Raw genomic sequence first — 18,570 nt, forward strand, 5'->3', positions numbered from 1 at the left:
ATCTCGCCCTGGCGGCCGGGTGAGACGGAATTCGACGCTCGGGGGTCGGACGAGGCGGAGCCCTCCCCGTGGGATCGGACGAGTCTGAGCTCGCGCCCTGGGGTCAGAGGAGTCGGAGCGCACTCCTTGGGGTCGGACGAGACGGAAACCTCGTCCTCGGAGTCGGAGCCCACGCCTTGGGGTCGAACAAGGCGGAAACCTCGTCCTCAGAGTCGTACGAGGTGTGGCCCGGCCCCTGGGGGTCGGACGAGGCCGCAGTTGCGTCCTTAACCATCGGATGAGCCGACGTGACGCTCATTAATCCTTTGGCTAGGATATCCGGGTATAGATATCCGACAGGACCTGTCTAACCAACAACTGAGTGTTTTAAAAGTTCCTAGCGCCTGATTTTTTCCATGTATTTACACTGTGTTTTAACTATAGTTACACTATTTACATTCATTTCTTCGGTGTAATTTATTGAATAGAGGGATGTAATTTGGGGATAAGACGATCTCATAGAAATATATGCCAAATTTTTCAGAAAATTTTTACAAATTATTTCTATAGATTGCAGATATCAGACAAATATACGTTAAACTGTTCACAAATTATTGACATTTTAAAAAAAAAATTACAAACTCTTCACACAAATTGCCGACGAGTAGAGCACCAGGCCGTGGGGGCCTGTCTGTGCCGCGGCCGGCGGCGCGCGGGCTCGGCCAGACGCCAGGGGCATGGAGCCGCGGCAAGCCTTGGGGCGGCAGCGGATGGCTGGCCTGGCGGCTGCAGGCGCGGCGGCGGAGGTCCGGCCTGGGGCAGCGGGGGTAGCGGCGGAGGGCTAGCTCGCCATGGCGACACCACGGCAGACGGCCTGGTCGAGCATCCGCAGGAGCAGCCGATGATGCGAGCTTATCCGCAGGAGGAGCAGTCGATGATGTGTTTTCGTGTCAGATATCGGACGGTCTCAAATTCGCGTGTCGCCAGGAGCCGAAACACCAGAGTGTCGTATAGAATTTCTCCTTAAAATTGATTGACTGTTAGGCTGGATTTTGATTTCCAAATAAATATCTTCTTATAAAAAATCATATAAATTAAGATATGCTTCAAAAAAGTTTAGAATTTTTTTAGGCGAGGAACAACTTAAAAATAACCAATTTTAATGTGTTGTATTTTAAAAGGACTAACTAAAAAGTATGACCACCATTGTAAAAGGGGAGAGACGAATCCAACCTCCAGTTGATTTGAACTCCAACGAAGGAAGTGTGAAACGTTCTGACTCCGAATCTCTCGAGCCTTTGGACAGATTATTGCCATTCTCTTGAGAAACGGATCCGTTCTAGCTGTCCAAATGACCAGTAATAAGTGATGTGCCAAAGCACTGGATCTTGTAAACGAAATCTTGTAAGTAACCAAGTAAGCCTGAAAAGTATATCCATTTTCAGTGAACTTGAGATCTTAATATTGTTTTTTTTTTGAACTACTACTACTTAATAATGGCATTCTCTGTTTTCCTTTGAAAAATCGTTACAACACTCAGTTCTCGAAGTCCTCGTCTAGTATGAAAGCAGCAAGAATGTAAGGAGATGTCACAGTTTGGGCCGGACCTGGCTTAATCACATAAAGGAGCCATTTAAAGCAGACACAGCCCAAGGACTCAACTGGACCTCTAATTCTCTGGGTAGCTGACATTTTCAGAAAACTGAGGCCCAATAGCATAGGAGCCCATCCACCCCGATCCAACCGTCGGGCTACAACAACGCACATCCCAGCCGTCCATCCGATCAGTCTCTCCTCGCTAGGGTTTTTGCCCGTATAAGAACCCCCCGCGCCACCACGGAACCCCTCGCGCCTCGCCCGCTCGCTCGCTTCCTCCGCATCTCGGTGCGCTCCGATCCGAAGGTGACTACCGCCTCCTCGTCGGCGAAAGTCTTCTGCTGGTTTTCTTGTTCCTCTTCTCGTTGTTTGTTCCTCGCCTCACGTCTGCGTGTTTGCTGTTGCTTGTCGGTGATCGGTGACGGAGCAGAGATGGCGGTGCCGCTGCTGACGAAGAAGATCGTGAAGAAGCGGGTCAAGCAGTTCAAGAGGCCCCACCTCGACCGCTACAAGTGCCTTAAGGTTTGAAGCTTCACCCTCTTTTCATCTCTGGAATGGACTGTGTTCTTCGACTTCGAGGCCGGATCTGTGTGCTCCATAGTTTGCACAGCAGCGATATTCTTGAGTTGCTTTGTGATTGGCTTAACACATGATGTATGGATACAGTATTTATCCCGAGGATTTGTTCCTTATGATACGTGCGTGGTTTAATCGTGCATAGATCTGCCCCGTTAATATCTGTAATTGGAATTAGCTACATACGCTGGTTTAATCGAACCTAGATCCGAACAGCTTGTCCTTGTAATTAGCAGATATAGTTTTCTGTAATGGTATGTTGATGCTTGGTGACAGCAAATTTGTGTTATCTAGACTACAAGTGCTTCAAACTGAAACATTGAACCTCCTGAATACTCGAAAGTTCTACACTGCTTCTGTTTGGGTTGAAGAAGTGTATTTGTTCTCCCAGGGTTAAACATATAGCAGCATAGATACTTGGATACTTGGGCATTGTTTTCTATTGGGCTCATCTACTAGTAAAGTTAACCATGGTTGCATAAATGTCAATTTTGTAACAGCACCTTTTATGAAAGTGGTATCATTTGAAAATTTGTTTGATTGAGACAGTCAGTTATTGGTTTATGGTTTTCAGAGCGCGGTATATAGACAACAACAACAACAACATAGCCTTTCAGTCCCAAGCAAATTGGGGTAGGCTAGAGTTGAAACCCACCAAGAGCCCCAAGTCACGGTTCAGGCACTTCAATAGCTGCTTTCCAAGTACTCATATTCAAACATAGATCTCTAGGTATATCCCAAGCTTTCAAATCTCTTTTTATTGCCTCCCCCCATGTCAATTTTGGTCTTCCTCTACCTCTCCTCATATTATTAGCTTGACTTAGGACTCCACAATGCACTGCACTACCAGATTGATCTTTCACTTAATACATAGTACTTTTATCTTGTATCATATCACAGTGTTAGTATTTTAATAATTATTAAGGTATTCTTCATTGGTACTGGATATCATTTTGTTCTGTCTGTTTAGCTTCTAGTTCAGTATTTTTATAACATGGAATTTCAATTGTTTCATGTTTGAACTCAATTTTGAAGCTGGTTTGCTTATTATCTGGATGGCTCGTTCTTGTGATATTCCTCTTATATGAATCTACTGATGCATGGTTAGTCAAATTGTGAAAACGTTGTAGTTTTTGGTAGACCATTATGGATTGGATTAGTTCTGCTAGCTAGAGTTCTCAATTCTTCAATTTGTTTAGTATTTAGTATGCCAATTACTTGCAGGCATCTCTTGAGAGTGATTTTTTTTACCCCACTATCTTTGTATTTATCTCCCTCCATAGACTAATTTTGGTGTTGATTCTTTGTACAGCCAAGCTGGCGCAGGCCAAAGGGTATTGACTCCCGTGTCAGGAGGAAGTTCAAGGGATGCACCTTGATGCCCAACATTGGGTACGGTTCTGACAAGTCAACCAGGCACTATCTCCCCAACAAGTTCAAGAAGTTTGTGGTGCACAACGTTTCTGAGCTGGAGTTGCTCATGATGCACAACAGGTATTGATTTACATTGCAGATGAGGCTTTTGTCATTAACAATGCCTGCTGATTCTGATCTGTTTGTGTGTATGTAATCAAGTTCCTTTTACCGATGTATAATGCTCCCTTCCCTTGCACACATAGGACCTACTGTGCCGAGATCGCCCACAATGTCTCCACCAAGAAGCGCAAGGAGATTGTTGAGCGTGCCGCGCAGCTCGACATTGTGGTCACCAACAAGCTTGCTAGGCTCCGCAGCCAGGAGGATGAGTAGTCTGGATTCTTGTCATAAGGACGTACTGGATCTTGTCATTCCCATCTGTAGGAAACTATTATGTTTTGTGTCTTAGTACTGAGAATACCAGTTATTCCTACCTTTTTGCTACCAGTAGCGACTATCTTAATTATCTGCATTGCATGGCTTCATTGTTGTCGTACCAGTCATCCTGGCATTGGTTGATAATATGAAGTGGTTTAGCTTATTTTTAGCTAGGCTATGCTTTAGTAATTGCTAGAATGGGCCTATATATGGCTACCCAAGGGTTTGGAGTTTGGTTGCTTGAGAAGTTTGGCACATGCTTATATGCATTGTCGCAGCAACACAACTGAATAGCAGACACCTGCTCATATGCAATATCGGCAGCAACTAAATATTGCTGTCGCAGGTACTGAAAACAGATACTTTTTTGCCATGTAGTATATGCTAAAAGGAAAATCATAAAATTGGTTTCGTGATTTTTAAAACTAGATAGAGAATTAGTTGTGAAATTAGCCGGGAAAATTATTTACAATTGTAGTTAAAAATATAAATATAACTGTGATGCAACCACAATTTTAGAAGGTGGAAGACATCTTAAGAAATTGTATTGTTTCACAATTTTTGGAGTTTATATGAATTTTTGCAAGATCATGCATACAAATGAAGTGTCTACCGGTGAGCCTTCCTACTCGTGGTCGCCGACTATAAACGATTCCAGTCGTCGACTATAAATGATTCCGAGCACCTCCGACTATAAACGATTCCAGTCGTCGACTATAAATGATTCCGAGCACCTCCATCTATCGATTTGGACATTGTTGGTTGTTTTGGTTTTGTATGAACGAGAGAACTTATAGTGTTGGATTCGTCATATAGTGTTGGATTCGTCATACACGAAGCTTTAGCTCAGACATTGTCTTTAGCTCAGACATTGTGGTTAGGGCCATCGATAGGGATAGAGTTTTGGGGGAGATCAATAGAGAGCGAGGTGATGGATAAGAAGGCTTGGGGATGCTTCAACAAAATATCTCAATCTTATGGGTTCTTGTAGTAAACCCACATACTTTGGAGCTTGAGTTTCATGTTGATGGCTTAAGCATTTTGGGGTACCTTAAGATAGAAGGGTATATGAAGATACAAGGTAGCTCAAATATAGTGGTTAGTACCATACATAGGGATAGAGCTCTCGGAGAGATCAATAGAGAGTGGGGTGATGGAGAAGAAGGCTTGGGGATGTTTCGCCAGGTTGTGGGAAAGTTCCCACCTATAATAGCTCGGACTGGAACAGTTTGTGGTGGGAGATCGGCCTTCGAGCTTATTCATGAGCCTGAGGTATACGACGAAGCTTGAAACATCTCAAGCTAATGGGTTCTTGCAGTAAACCCACGTATTTTTGGAGTTTGAAGTTCATGTTAATGGCTTAATCATTTTGGGGGTATCTCAAGATCGAAGGGTGTATGAAGAAGATGCAAGGTAAGTGATGGGCTTTAACCTATTAAGAGGCCTACATGTGGTACCATTCCACCAGCGGTAGCTTTGGTTTGGGCTTTCCACGGCCCAGCACTAGAAACAGCATTGGTCGATGGTCAGCTTGCCCTACAGGCTAGGACGGCCCAAGCGAGCGTCGGCCCCCTCACTGGTCGGTCATCCACCCTCGGACTCGGACCTCCTGTGGTCCCGGCCTGTACAGTGCCTGTGTGAGCGTGACCCATCGTAATCGTTCCATTCCATCTCGCACAGTGCCTGCCGCACCGAGGCTGCCTCTCGGCCTCTGCTGCAGCCTCCCGCTCCAAGAACAACTTCAGTTGGATCATAAGTCCATCTCACTGATAATCGATGGTTGTTCTATAAAAAGCCTTTGTAGGATTAACCTCTACTATTAAAGGACAGGACTAGCTAGTTAGGCAAGCTGGTACGTGCTACGAGAGTAGAGATATCCCGTAGGTCTGGCTAGGAATGAAAAGAAGTGGTTGCGTAGAGGAATGACCCCTTTCCGTCGAGGAAAAGTACGCTAACTAGCTAGTTAGGCGAGCTGGAACGTGCTAACGAACTGGCATGTCTAGTACGTGCGAACAAACGAACCGGACGGATATGGGCAATTGATGGCGATATCTTTTGATAAAGAGCCTATTTCTTTACATTTAGATCGTTTTTTCAATCCAAATCATCTAGCAGAGCGATGGAAATAATGTATCCAGAGACCAAAGGGAGAGAGAAGCCTTGATTTCAGAGAGGTTCTCTATCCCTAAGGTCGAATCGAACTAGTATAACTAACTATTTATCCCAAGAAGGCAAGCCCATTTCTAGTGATAAAGATTATAAAAAGAAGAGGGACGCGCCACCCTCTCCCTATTGCTAGGGCGGGCCTGAAGTACCTGTGAAATTACACGAGCTAGAAAAGCGTTCTATTCTAAAGAAAAGTTGACCTGGAGGTACCCGGATTGTAGAGTTGTCCTGAACTTCCAGTCCAATCCCTTTGTTCGCCGCCGCCGCGCGCGCTAGCAGCTAGCTTGCTTTGGCTTTCTGGCCCGGTGCCCACAAAGTCTCTGTACTATTCTGGCTTGCAACCTTCGCTGCGTGTGGCTAGGACCCTAGGATCCCCGCGGGGATTGATTACCCGTGCGGAGACGGGGATGGGAAGGAAACCATCTCTGTGACCTTTCGCGGGGACGGGGACGGGGACGCCATCTTTATGAGGAGATCGCCTGCAACGACTACCTGTGATTCTACTACACGGCACAAAGAGACGATGATAGGACGATGCGACGACATGCGAGAACAGCAACGAGCCGACGGAGCATGGTGCAAAAGCAAAGCTGCGTGGCTAGGACCCTAGGATTCCAACTTTAAAGCAACAACTACTATGTCAAATTACAAGTGGAATTCTCCACCTCTCTCTCCTCTCAGTTGGGCTGGATTGGAGTGAAAGTATTGACGCGGATACATGTGTATCCAAAAAAAAAGCCTAAAGATAACATGCCTCACTAACGTTGAGCCATCTATAGTCATTTTATTATCAATTTGAAAACCTTCTGACCTTTTTTTAAGGGAAACCTTCCGACCTTATAGTGAAAAATGATGCGCAGCCCGACAAGCCAAGCATGGCCCATGGGCCATTTCTGCATTAGGACGCGCGGCTTGTGCAGACGGAAGCAAAACCCAAAAGCTGTTCTGAGCCTGACCTCAATCGCTGCTGAATCGATTTTTATTTTTGGTTGCTTATTCCTACTACTACTGGTTAAATATGAGTGCATGGCTTAAAATGGACCCGCAAAATGCTCAATTCTAGGCATATGTCAGGAGAAGAAGCGGCAAGGCGCGGGTTGCTGTTGGGCGTCCGGCAAGCAGCGGGAGGAGTAGCGCCTGACTGGTGGACCCGATTGCATTCTGTTATCTTGTAACGAGTTGGTTTAGGCGGTTGTTGGCCTTGGGCCTTGGGCCGTAGCTGGTAATGGGCTCTGTGTGCCGCCGGCGTCGGTTGTAAACGTTGGCAACGATCAACTCTGAACCTGAGACTTGCTATTCGATCCCAAATTCCTTGCTGATTCTATCCACCCTTCAATTACCGTTACAGAATACGAATGGATGGGATCGTCTACGTATGAATTATTACTTATATGCCGCGCGCCATTTTTTCGTGGCAGTAACTTTTTTGTAGCACGTACGATACGAGTAGGGTAACTTTAACTTTATTAACCCCCGCCGCGCCAGCGCCGTCCTCTCAGCTTTTTTTCCTAGGAGGAATGGCTGGAGTTGACGTCTGCGACGGCGAGTGATTCGTCCGCGTCGCAGCCCACGTACGGGCCGCACCAGCACGGGCACGACAGTGGGGCCGTCCATCAGAATCTACTGCGGCCGTCCCGTGCCTGCCACGGCATGTTCCTAGTCGTCCTACTCGCCTAGGAGTACTCGGCTACTACTAGCGGCCGGCCGGCCGCCCTAAAGGACGCTGCTAACGCCGCCGGCGTCACCCCTGCCGCCGTCACTGCATGCACTCGCCGTCGTAGCACGCGCGCATTCACGGCGCCGTGCTGGGGTCCGGCCGGGGGATCGACGGACGACGGTAGTAGAGCACGAACAAGGCCAGCCTAGCTACTTACCTCGTGCCACGGTGCCACTGCTATACTGAACCGTTTGGGCAAAGCCAAGGCAAGGCAGCTGTGTAATTATTCATCGCATAGCATTGTTCAAGTGTATTGAGAATAACACGAGTTGTTAGAATAATAACATGCGTCGAGAACGAATCTGTAACGATTTTACAGTACTTGTGCAGAAATAACGGTGAGCTGATGATCAGGTCCAAGAGAGAGCCTGCCCGACAGAAGAACCTGAAAGTAAGCGCCGGGAACGGGGAAGGTTAGAAATACAAATACTCCAGCAGCAATGATTGACCTACCACAGGAATGGAATATCGACGACGCATCTCAACTCAAGCTACCGCTTCGTGATATATACGTATTCTAGTATTACGTCCGGATCCACCAAACTTATGCTGTAAGTTGAGATCCAACAACTATGCATGCAAAACTAATCAAATCACCCAGCTTCCTAGCTAGTTCAATTCCTACACGAACACCGCCACTGCCTACTGCAGAAGTGCCCATTCGACGTGGCGCTAGCGTGGCATTCGTCCACTCACTGACACACACTGTTAGCTTAAACGAACTCAACGGTGATTAGATGGATAAATTACCAATTAAGCGGATACGGCAAGCCAGTGTGTGTAATTAATGTACTAATGTTTACACTCTAGTCTCTAGGTAAAAGAGCTAAACGGCTACGTAGGCGAACAGTGCTGACACGGCCCATGCATCAGCTGCCACGTAGGAAGGAGCCGGGCCGTGTTGCAACTGCTGCGCGCTGAATATATACATAAAATAAACTCGTTGTATTATTTGGCAAAAAAAAAAAAAAAAATCGGAGCGAGCTTGGACGCCGGCCCATGGATTCCTCTTCCCTTCCTTGTTCCTGCAGCTGAAATGATTGAGCTCGCCGAGGAAGACGATCGGGTTAAATACGATCGATACGGAAGAACCGACCCTAGCTAGGCCAAGACCAAGGCCCATTTTTTCTGCATAGCTTATTGAATAAACAAGTACAGCTCCTTGTACTAAAGTAAAGCCCTAATAGATGTCGCGGCAGTTCTGCCTGGCAACCTAATCTACGCTTTATTGGCGGTGTTCCAGAGACTAACCACATCGATATTAATTACAAGGACTAAATATAAATTAATTATAAAACTAATTACACAAATAGAGACTAATTTATGAGATGAATTTATTAAGCTTAATTAATTTATCATTAGGATATATTTACTGTAGCACCGCATTATCGAATCACGGACTAATTAGGCTTAATAGATTCATCTTGCAAATTAATCTCTATCTATGCAGTTAGTTTTGTAATTAGTCTATATTTAACACTCCAAATTAGTGTCAAACATCCAATGTGACATGAAGTAAATTTTAGTCGTGGAACCTAACACCCACATTATTACCCTATATCCCTACGAGATCTGTCCGTTCGTACTACGCTTGGGCCTTGGGGTGGTTAATACTGTCCCTGAGAGGGTTATTAGGCTGTCTCCAACGGGAGGTTTATTGGGGAACTCAAACCTAAAATGGGTATTCAACACAATACATATAGCCTTTAACAGAGTACCTATATGGAAGATCTATTTTGGGTGCCGAGAGATGCATAACCTAAATCTAAGTATTCTCTCTCCTGGAGACCCATTTGCATAAAGGATTGTCTTTTGAGTCTTATTGTTGGAGAATAACGAAAATATGTATTGAACACTTTGCCTATAGTGCTACCCAAAGGACGAATGGGTCTTGTATTTTGGGTCGTGCTTGTTGAAGACAGTCTTACGAGTGGCCATCAAGTCCGCTCCCGTTGAGAGATTTATGGTAAAAAAGAACAGTCGTCCTGTTCGCTTAGCTTATAAGTCATATTTTTAAGCTAACGAATATTTTTTTTTCTCACAACAAATCAGCCAACGGTACTTTCAGCTATGACTGATAAGCGAACAGTGCACGTGTCCATGTGTGCATGCATGAGCAATTGGGCATGGCTCGCCTCACCTACTCCGATCCTCCAGCTTTTCTTTCGATGGGTAGTTGCTGAGAAAGCAGGCAGCAGGCACGACGCAGCAATGCGAGACAGTCTTGTATGCTGGCATGCAGTATAACTAGCTGGCGGTGCAAGAATAACAAAGGCTGCTGCAAGCATATGAGCTGGTGGTAGAAATTTTGCCACACGGTTGTGTACTGTGCCGTCTGTGCGACACGGCGGCCGGATCGGCCATAATTCTTCTTCCGTCGCCCATGGATCTCGACCTGCCAGTGACATGACACTGACAGCAACTTTCAGGGCTCAAGTTCTAGGTTGATTTGTGCAAATGCAGCTGAATATGGATCGGCTACTGCATTTTAGCTTCTCGATCGTGAAATTTTGTCAAATTCATCAGTCTCGGGTCAGAGTATCAGACGCCGGCCATTCTTTTTTTTTTCTCCTCCTCTCCTGATGGTCATGAACTCATGATGTTCATCATGAGTTTGGAAGTTCTGACCGACCTTGCGACTACTGCTGCAAATGAGAACACGGTTACGGTTGAGAGAGTTGTTTAGATTTTTACTTGGGATGCATATGCATGTGAGGAGGACCGTCGCAGCGACCCCGAGGCGATTAGAATAAATGGGGAGATTATTCAGAGATACGTACGCCCGGCCAGGGATTAGCTAGAATAATAATGTGACCGAGAGGTCTGAGTCTGATTAGAGAAAACCATTGATTGGTCTGGCAGCCAGATTATTCCATCTACTGTCAGTCGTCCATATGTTCTTCAGTCTGGATCTTCCTTGCGTCAGTTGACAAATTAAGAGATTGCAATATGTATGTGATGCCTTGAGGGACAAATATTCAAATGCATATATGCATACACACACCACTTGTGAGTTGTCAGGTTCTTTCCTTCTAGTTCGATCCGCGTATGAAACCATTCACAGCTAAAAAACATGGTTTGAACGCGCAGTACGTCCTGCCAATTTTAATAAAACGATCTTAAAACAAAGCCACTTCAAATCTGAAAACATGTTGCAGGTCTGAAACCACAATTCTCATGGGCAAATATTTGAAGCTGATGAAGTACTCCGTACATTAATTCCATTCATGGCAAGTTGGTAACGCATCATCCTCCTGCCTTTGCAAATTCAGCTAACCTTTGCATTGCATTGAAGCCCCATGGATCGATGCATGAATTCAGCTAGCTTGCGAGCTTGTGGCATCGATCGATCGGTGAGGCAAGCATGGGCCCCGGCCTGCATCGCCTCGCGTGTTTCCCGTTATGGAAGGGATCTCGGCCGCTCTCTGAATCTGAACACCATGCTAGCACGAGAATGTCGATGCCTTCAGCGAGGAGCCGAAGGATGAGCCAGAAATGGCGGTGGAATGTTAGGCAGCTCGAATTTGTTAGGTTGATCTCCTCTAGCTTGGTCCAACGACCGAGTCGGGCCTTGATCCCGCGTCCTGATCGGAGGCGTCCAACCGAATCAATGGTTGGTGGACCCCCATCGTGCAGCGCCATAAAAAAGAGGTGGGGGCCGGGGCACTATGTATGAGGTTGATTGCCGCCGCCACAATCCCCACCTACGAACCCTAAGCCGATCTAGAGGGGACGCTGTGAGCGACAGGAAGCGCCACCGCTTTCGCCACCGCCACTGGACCGCACCACCGCTGCGCCTTCGACACCGCCGCCGGAATCCACTGCTGCCCTACATCGACACCATGGCCAGCTCCTCCGCCAAGCCTGCCGATGGTCGGTAACGCCTCCCCACTCTCATCCTCTCTCTCTCTATATATATATATATCTCCCAGTTTTAGTTCATGTTTTAGGGTTTACTCATAAATGCAAGTTTATACCCACTAGATCTACTGCTAGTTAGTCTTAAGTTCTATCATTGGTATCAGTCGCCTACCCTAATGTGTAGATCTAGATTTTAGGGTAGAAATTGAGTAGAAAGAAGGAGATGAATCGAATCGGATAAAATCTTGAAACCCTAACCCTATAGAAACGGAAAGAAAGAAGGACGGAGAGGACAGGGGCCTACCTAGGGCTCACCTGTCACCGTCACCACTGCCGACGTCGCGCGGGAAGAAGCCCCCGAGCCGCCGTCGCGCGGGAGGCCACGCAACCGCGGAACCTCACCCTCAGACTCGGGAATCAAGGGCGTCGCCACAAGGCCGCGCGCCGATGAAGGGCCCCGCGGCGGCGCCACCACCTCCTCCTCCGGCAGCCACAAAGGCTGCTGCCGCGCCGCTCCGTTTCACTCAGCTGTGGTGATGAGAGAGAAGAGGAGGGAGAGAATGAACCTAGGGTTTCAGGGGAGCGGCCGCGGCACGTTTTTGTTCTGCCGAACTACGCGGACAGCCATCGGATTAAGATCAACGGCCAGCAGAGCTTGGGCCGGATACGACCCAGGCGGGAATGAGAAATCCTGACCCAGGCCTAGGTTGCGGCCTAGGACGCGGGAGGCACACAACGCACGAGTGAGCCGCTAGGCTGCGCGGGAGTGACCGTGGGCCGCCGCGCGAGCTGGGCCTTCGGGCCGAAATGCACAGTAACAGTCTTGTATTTAGTTTTATTATTTTCAGAAGTAATTTTAGATGATTTTTAGTCAAATTTGAAGTTTTAAATCTCTGTCAAAATTTGAATCAATGAAATAATTTTTTCAGAGAGTAGATAAGTACTAATGAAATGCTTCTGATAATACCATTTAAGATTATTTTTTCATGTTTCCGCTGCAAAGTTGATGTTTATTATCTTCTAATTAAATTCGAACCAACGGGATGATTTAATTTTGAAGAGTAGTTATAGTATTCAGTAAATTATGATATTGTTATTTTTCTAACCAACGTTGATAATAGCAATATTATTATTTTTTGTATTCATGAGTTTTTCCATGCATTAATTCTATTTCTGCACAACGGTGATGTAGAATTAATGTAGAATAATGTTGTATGTTTTAATTTTAACCAACGTAAAATTAAGGCATGCAATTATTATGTTGAATTTTCTCACTATCTCTGACGCTGTTTTCAGGACTCAACCCTATGGCATTCATCTTGCACATTCCGCCTCTTGAAGGGGGCAACTATCGTGTATGGCGAGAGAAGTATGAATTAGCACTTGCGCTGTCCGAAAATGACCTAGCGCTTACCTCTCCGTGTTCTACTGAGCCAGTGGACCTAGTGAGGGAAGAAAATGAAACTGATGCTGATTTCACTGCTCGGCAGCGAGATCATGCAGAAGTGAGAATGAAATACAATCTTGATCGTAAGAAATGGGACATTTCGAACCGTAAGTGCTTGATGGTGGCTAAGTCCACTATTTCAGATGCAATAAGAGGGTCAATCCTAGATTGTGACACCGCCACTGAGTATCTCAAGAAAGTGGAGTCAATTTACTAGCTCTTCAAAGGTTTATGCTAGTACCCTGATAAAGAAGTTATTCAATGAGAAATACTCCGGTGAAGGGATAAGAGAACACATGTTGAAGATGAGCAACACGGCTTACAAGCTCAAGCCAATGGATTTGGGGCTCAAGGATGAGTTCCTGATTCATTTGGCTTTTGCTTCATTGCCTAAAGAGTATGAAACTTTTGTTGTTAATTACAACATGCAGCCCGACAAATGGGACATTGAGAAACTCATAGCAACGTGTATGCAAGAAGAGGAGAGGTTTAAAAGCTCACATGGTGACTCTACTAACCATGTGAAGGACAATAAAAAGAAGAATTTTAACAAGAATGCTAAACCTTAAGGAAAAGCCCCTCATAATGACCACCATCAGAAGAACAACAATGTCCAAGTTGACAAGGATCAATGCAAATGGTGCAACAAGTATGGATATTACCAGAGGGACTGTCCAGATTTCCTGAAGAGCCTTTTGAAGAGAGGTGAGGATTTTATTACATTCATAGATGAGTCCTTGTATTTAAGTTATGCAAAATCTACTTGGTGGATTGATTCAGGTGCAACTATTCATGTTGCAAATTCATTACAGTGATTTCCATACGAGGAGGACCTTGCAAAGAGGAGAAAGAAGAATTAAAGTAGCAAATGGAGTTGAAGCTAAAGTTGAAGCCATTGGAGATCTCTCTCTAGAATTAGATGATGGTTTTGTACTTCAGCTTTTAGATGTCCTTTATGTACCCTCTTTGCGTAAAAATTTGATAAGGGTTTCACGTCTAGACGATGATGGATATGATTGCCATTTTGGTAATGGCAAATGTCAGATTGTGTTTAATAATAAGTGTGTTGGTCTTGCCTTCCGACAAGACAAGCTTTATTTGTTACCACTTTCTGAGAATGTGAATGTTGTGAGCACTGAGAATGAGAATGTCTCCTCGTCTATGAATGCAAGAAATAAGCGAAAGAGAGTTCATGATGTATCATCAAAATTATGGCACTGACGTTTAGGCCATATTTCAAGGGAGAGAATAGAGCAATTGATTAAGAAATCAATTATTCCGCCATTAGAATTTTCAAATTTAGAACAATGCAATGATTGCATAAAAGGAAAGTATGTTAAGAAAATAAAGAAAGATGCCAAACGAAGCGTAGGAATTTTAGAAATAATTCACACAGACATCTGTGGTCCTTTTCCTGTGAAGAGTGTGGATGGTTATGATTCATTTATAATATTCACAGATGATTATTCTCGTTATGGCTATATTTATCTAATTAAGGAAAGATCAGAAGCATTGGATAAATTTAAGATATTTAAGGCTGAAGTAGAAAATCAGCACAACTTAAAGATTAAGGTAGTAAGATCCGACCGTGGAGGAGAGTACTACGGTCGACACACCCCATATGGCCAAGTTCCTAGACTTTTTGCAAGGTTCTTACAGGAAAATGGCATAATTGTCCAGTACTCTATATCGGGCGAGCCTCAGCAGAATGGAGTAGCTAAAAGACGTAACCGTACCTTAATGGATATGATGAGAAGTATGATAAGTTACTCTACTCTATCGATAGGTTTATGGATGGAGGTGTTAAAAACCGTCATTCATATTCTTAATCGAGTGCCAAGCAAGTCGGTGCCCAAAACACCATATGAGTTGTGGACAGGAAATGAACCCTCACTTAACTATTTACGTGTGTGGGGTTGTCCAGCTGAGGCTAAAGTCTTTAACCCAAACATAGGGAAGCTAGACTCCAAGATAGTCAGTTGCCATTTCATTGGCTATCCAGAAAAGTCAAAAGGTTATCGCTTCTATTGCCCTAAGAGACATACGAAGTTTATAGAAATGAGACACGTTGTGTTCTTGGAGGATGATATGGTCAGGGGGAGCATGGTAGCGTGAGAAATTAATTTTGAAGAGAAGCGAGTATACGTGCCCACTCTGATGGTTTAGGAGCTATTTTTCTCGCTACCTGTTGCTGCTGCACCAACAATTTAGGACACTGTAGTGACAGCACCTGTTGTTAATTCTCCCGTGGCAATAATGAATGAACATGAGGAACCTATCGTTTAGGATCCTATAGAACCCATTGTCACACATGAGGAAGAGCAACAATAGCCTCATATAGAACAAGCGTCAACTAATGAGGCCCCTAGAAGGTCTCAAAGAGTCAGGAAACCAACCATTTCTAATGACTACAAAGTCTATGAATGTGAAGAATTTCAAATGGAGGGTGATCCCACCTCATTTGAAGAAGCCATGAGAAGCTCTCACTCATCAAAGTGGATTGAAGCCATGCAGGATGAAATAAGATCAATGAATACCAACGAAGTTTGGGACTTAGAAACAATTCCTAAAGGACCAAGACAGTTGGTTGTAAATAGGTCTATAAAACTAAATATGACTCCAAAGGAAATGTAGCAAGATTTAAAGCGTGACTTATGGTGAAAGGCTTCACGCAAAGAGAAGGCATAGATTATAACGAGACAGTTTCTCCAGTCTCATGTAAGGATTCTTTTAGAATCATAATGGCGCTTGTAGCACATTACGATTTAGAATTACATCTGATGGATGTAAACACGGCGTTCCTAAATGAAGATTTGGAGGGAAATGTTTATATGGCACAACCAAAAGGTTTTGTTGTGGAAAGAAAAGAACGTATGGGATGCCGTCTAAAGAAATCCATTTATGGATTAAAACAAGCATCAAGACAATGGTATTTAAAGTTTGATAGTACAATAAGGAAGTTTGGGTTTCAAGAAAATATAGAGGACAATTGCGTTTATGCAAAGTTCAAGAATGGGAAATACATTTTCGTAATCTTGTATGTAGATGACATCTTACTCGCTAGTAGTGATATTAATCTACTACTAGAAACGAAGAAGTTCTTGTCCTCAAACTTTGATATGAAGGATCTTGATGAAGCTTCGTTCATTCTAGGAATAGAGATTCACTGAGATAGAAGAAAGGGGGTTTTAGCATTATCACAAAAGGCATACTTAGAAAAGGTTCTAAAGAAATACAGTATGCAAAATTGTAAGCCTTCACCTACTCCCATAGTCAAGGGTGATAGATTTGGGGAATTCCAATGTCCCAGGAACCAATATGAGATCGATCAAATGAAAGCGGTTCCATATGCTTCACATGCTGAAAGTTTACAGTATGCTCAAGTGTGTACACGCCCTGACATAGCGTTTGTTACCGGGTTACTTGGCAGATATCAGAGTAATCCAGGAATAGAACACTGGAAACTAGTAAAGAAAGTTTTGTGTTACTTGCAAGGCACAAAATGTCTCATGCTAACATACAGAAGATCTGATTCCCTACACATAGAGGGGTATTCAGATTCAGATTATGCGGGAGATAATAGAAAGTCCATGTTAGGATACATATTTACTCTCGCAGGAGGAGCTATATCGTGGAAAAGCTCCAAGCAAACCGTCACTACATCGTCTATGATGTATGCCAAGTTTGTAGTGTGTTATGAGGCCACAGGGCAGGTGAATTGGCTGAAGAAGTTCATGCCCGAGTTGAAAATGGTAGACGACATACATAAGCCACTCAAGTTATAATGCGATATGCCAAACACATTGACATAAAGTATTATGTTGTGAAAGACAAAGTTCGGGATCATATAATTAGTCTTGAGCACATAAGTACAGAAAAGATGCTCGTGGATCCGCTCACAAAAGGCTTACCACCCAATGTGTTCAGAGAACACTTAGCCGACATGGGTTTAAGGGAAAGCCTATGATTCCTAGACAATAAGAGCCTAGATGAGAATCTGTTTCAAAACAGAGAGGTGCATTGTAGCTGTTAATCTAATAGCAACTGACCATGATGATGAGACACGCTCTATGCACTGATTTGTGATGGAATGGGAAAAAGATAAAGTAAGTTAAGTTTAAGTTATAAGTTGAGATCAAGGGGGAGAATGTTAGGTTGATCTCCTTTGACTCCGTCCAACGACCGAGTCGGGCCTTGATCCTGCGCCCTGATCGGGGCGCCCAACCGAATCAATGGTTGGTGGGCCCCCATCGCGCAGCGCCATAAAAAGGAGGTGGGGGCCAGGGCACTATGTATGAGGTTGACTGCCGCCGCCACAATCCCCACCTACAAACCCTAAGCCGATCTAGAGGGGGCGCTGTGAGCAACGGGGAGCGCCACCGCTTTCACCGCCACCACTGGACCGTGCCTTCGCTGCACCTTTGACACCGCCGCCGGACTCCACTGCTGCCCTACATCAACACCATGGCCAGCTCCTCTACCAAGCCTACCGGTGGTCGGTAATGCCTCCCCACTCTCATCCTCTCTCTCTATCTCTCTCAGTTTCAGTTCATGTTCTAGGATTTACTATATCCTAAATGCAAGTTTATATCCGCTAGATCTACTGCTAGTCGGTCTTAAGTTCTATCAGAATTATCCCACGAGGGATAATCTTTTGATGGATTGGAGGATAGATGGGGGCCATGGACGACGTAGTGTAGCCTCTGCACAAGTCATCGGCTTATCGCCATTGCCCTATTTGTGGTTTCTGGGTAAGCAGTTAGGCAACAGGCATCCAAAGTTCATCCATTTCCTCTCCTCTCCTCTTCAAAATCCATACCCTGAATGAAGCAAGCAGGGACTATTGCCTAATAGTGCCTAGTGCCTCGATTAGCATGCATCAATGCCTACCGCATATTGCCTACCGCTATGCATCCATCCATCCATATAATCTCGCATATGATTGCAACTTTTCATTTGGGGAATTCATTTCAGAGCGATGCGTCATAAAGAAATAGAAAGGAGAAGTTCGGTATGTGCTAAGTGGCTAAGTGCTATAGGTTTTAGGCACAAGAGCTTTTAGTGCGCACCCAACATTTTTGTGTATTCATAAGGCATTTGTTAAAAGCAAGCATCACGAATTACTCAAAATAGGTGCAACATCCTTTGCCACCTACACAATACAAAATTAAAGCCACATATGAGTTATGAGTTAGTATGAAAGGAGCATGGCCATGCCTAAGTAGGATAAGGTGTGGCCAAATTATCTTCCCAAGGTCTAGCAAAAGAACACTAGATTGAAACAAGCAGGAACTCGACAAATGGACTTGATGCATGCATCCATCGCATTGATAAGGTGAAATGAAATTAAACTGCGTTGTCAACTTCAAACAATGCCTCCTTTTTTTGCTTCCTCCCTTTATTCATCCATCACAATTGTCAGTCCACCTCATCA

The 18,570-nt window shown here is 44.7% G+C and overlaps 1 protein-coding gene across 1 annotated transcript; it reads left to right on the plus strand.

Moving 5' to 3' along the window:
- The first annotated feature begins 1,791 nt into the window (after positions 1–1,791).
- Positions 1,792–4,050, plus strand: LOC136472877 (large ribosomal subunit protein eL32z-like). Its single transcript, XM_066470583.1, has 4 exons — positions 1,792–1,881; positions 2,006–2,097; positions 3,464–3,645; positions 3,771–4,050. Exons 2-4 carry the CDS (start codon positions 2,008–2,010, stop codon positions 3,898–3,900), a joined length of 402 nt encoding a protein of 133 aa, XP_066326680.1. The 5' UTR covers positions 1,792–1,881; positions 2,006–2,007; the 3' UTR covers positions 3,901–4,050.
- The last annotated feature ends 14,520 nt before the right edge of the window (positions 4,051–18,570 follow it).

Source organism: Miscanthus floridulus, chromosome 8, assembly GCF_019320115.1.
Source record: "Miscanthus floridulus cultivar M001 chromosome 8, ASM1932011v1, whole genome shotgun sequence".
Taxonomy (NCBI): domain Eukaryota; kingdom Viridiplantae; phylum Streptophyta; class Magnoliopsida; order Poales; family Poaceae; genus Miscanthus; species Miscanthus floridulus.

Bases quoted from the DNA above. Each gene is read 5' to 3' on its own strand.
- LOC136472877 (XM_066470583.1), top strand. From the start codon at position 2,008: ATGGCGGTGCCGCTGCTGACGAAGAAGATCGTGAAGAAGCGGGTCAAG. The intron at 2,098-3,463 runs GTTTGAAGCTTC...TTCTTTGTACAG, and splicing joins ACCGCTACAAGTGCCTTAAG to CCAAGCTGGCGCAGGCCAAA. The intron at 3,646-3,770 runs GTATTGATTTAC...TTGCACACATAG, and splicing joins TTGCTCATGATGCACAACAG to GACCTACTGTGCCGAGATCG.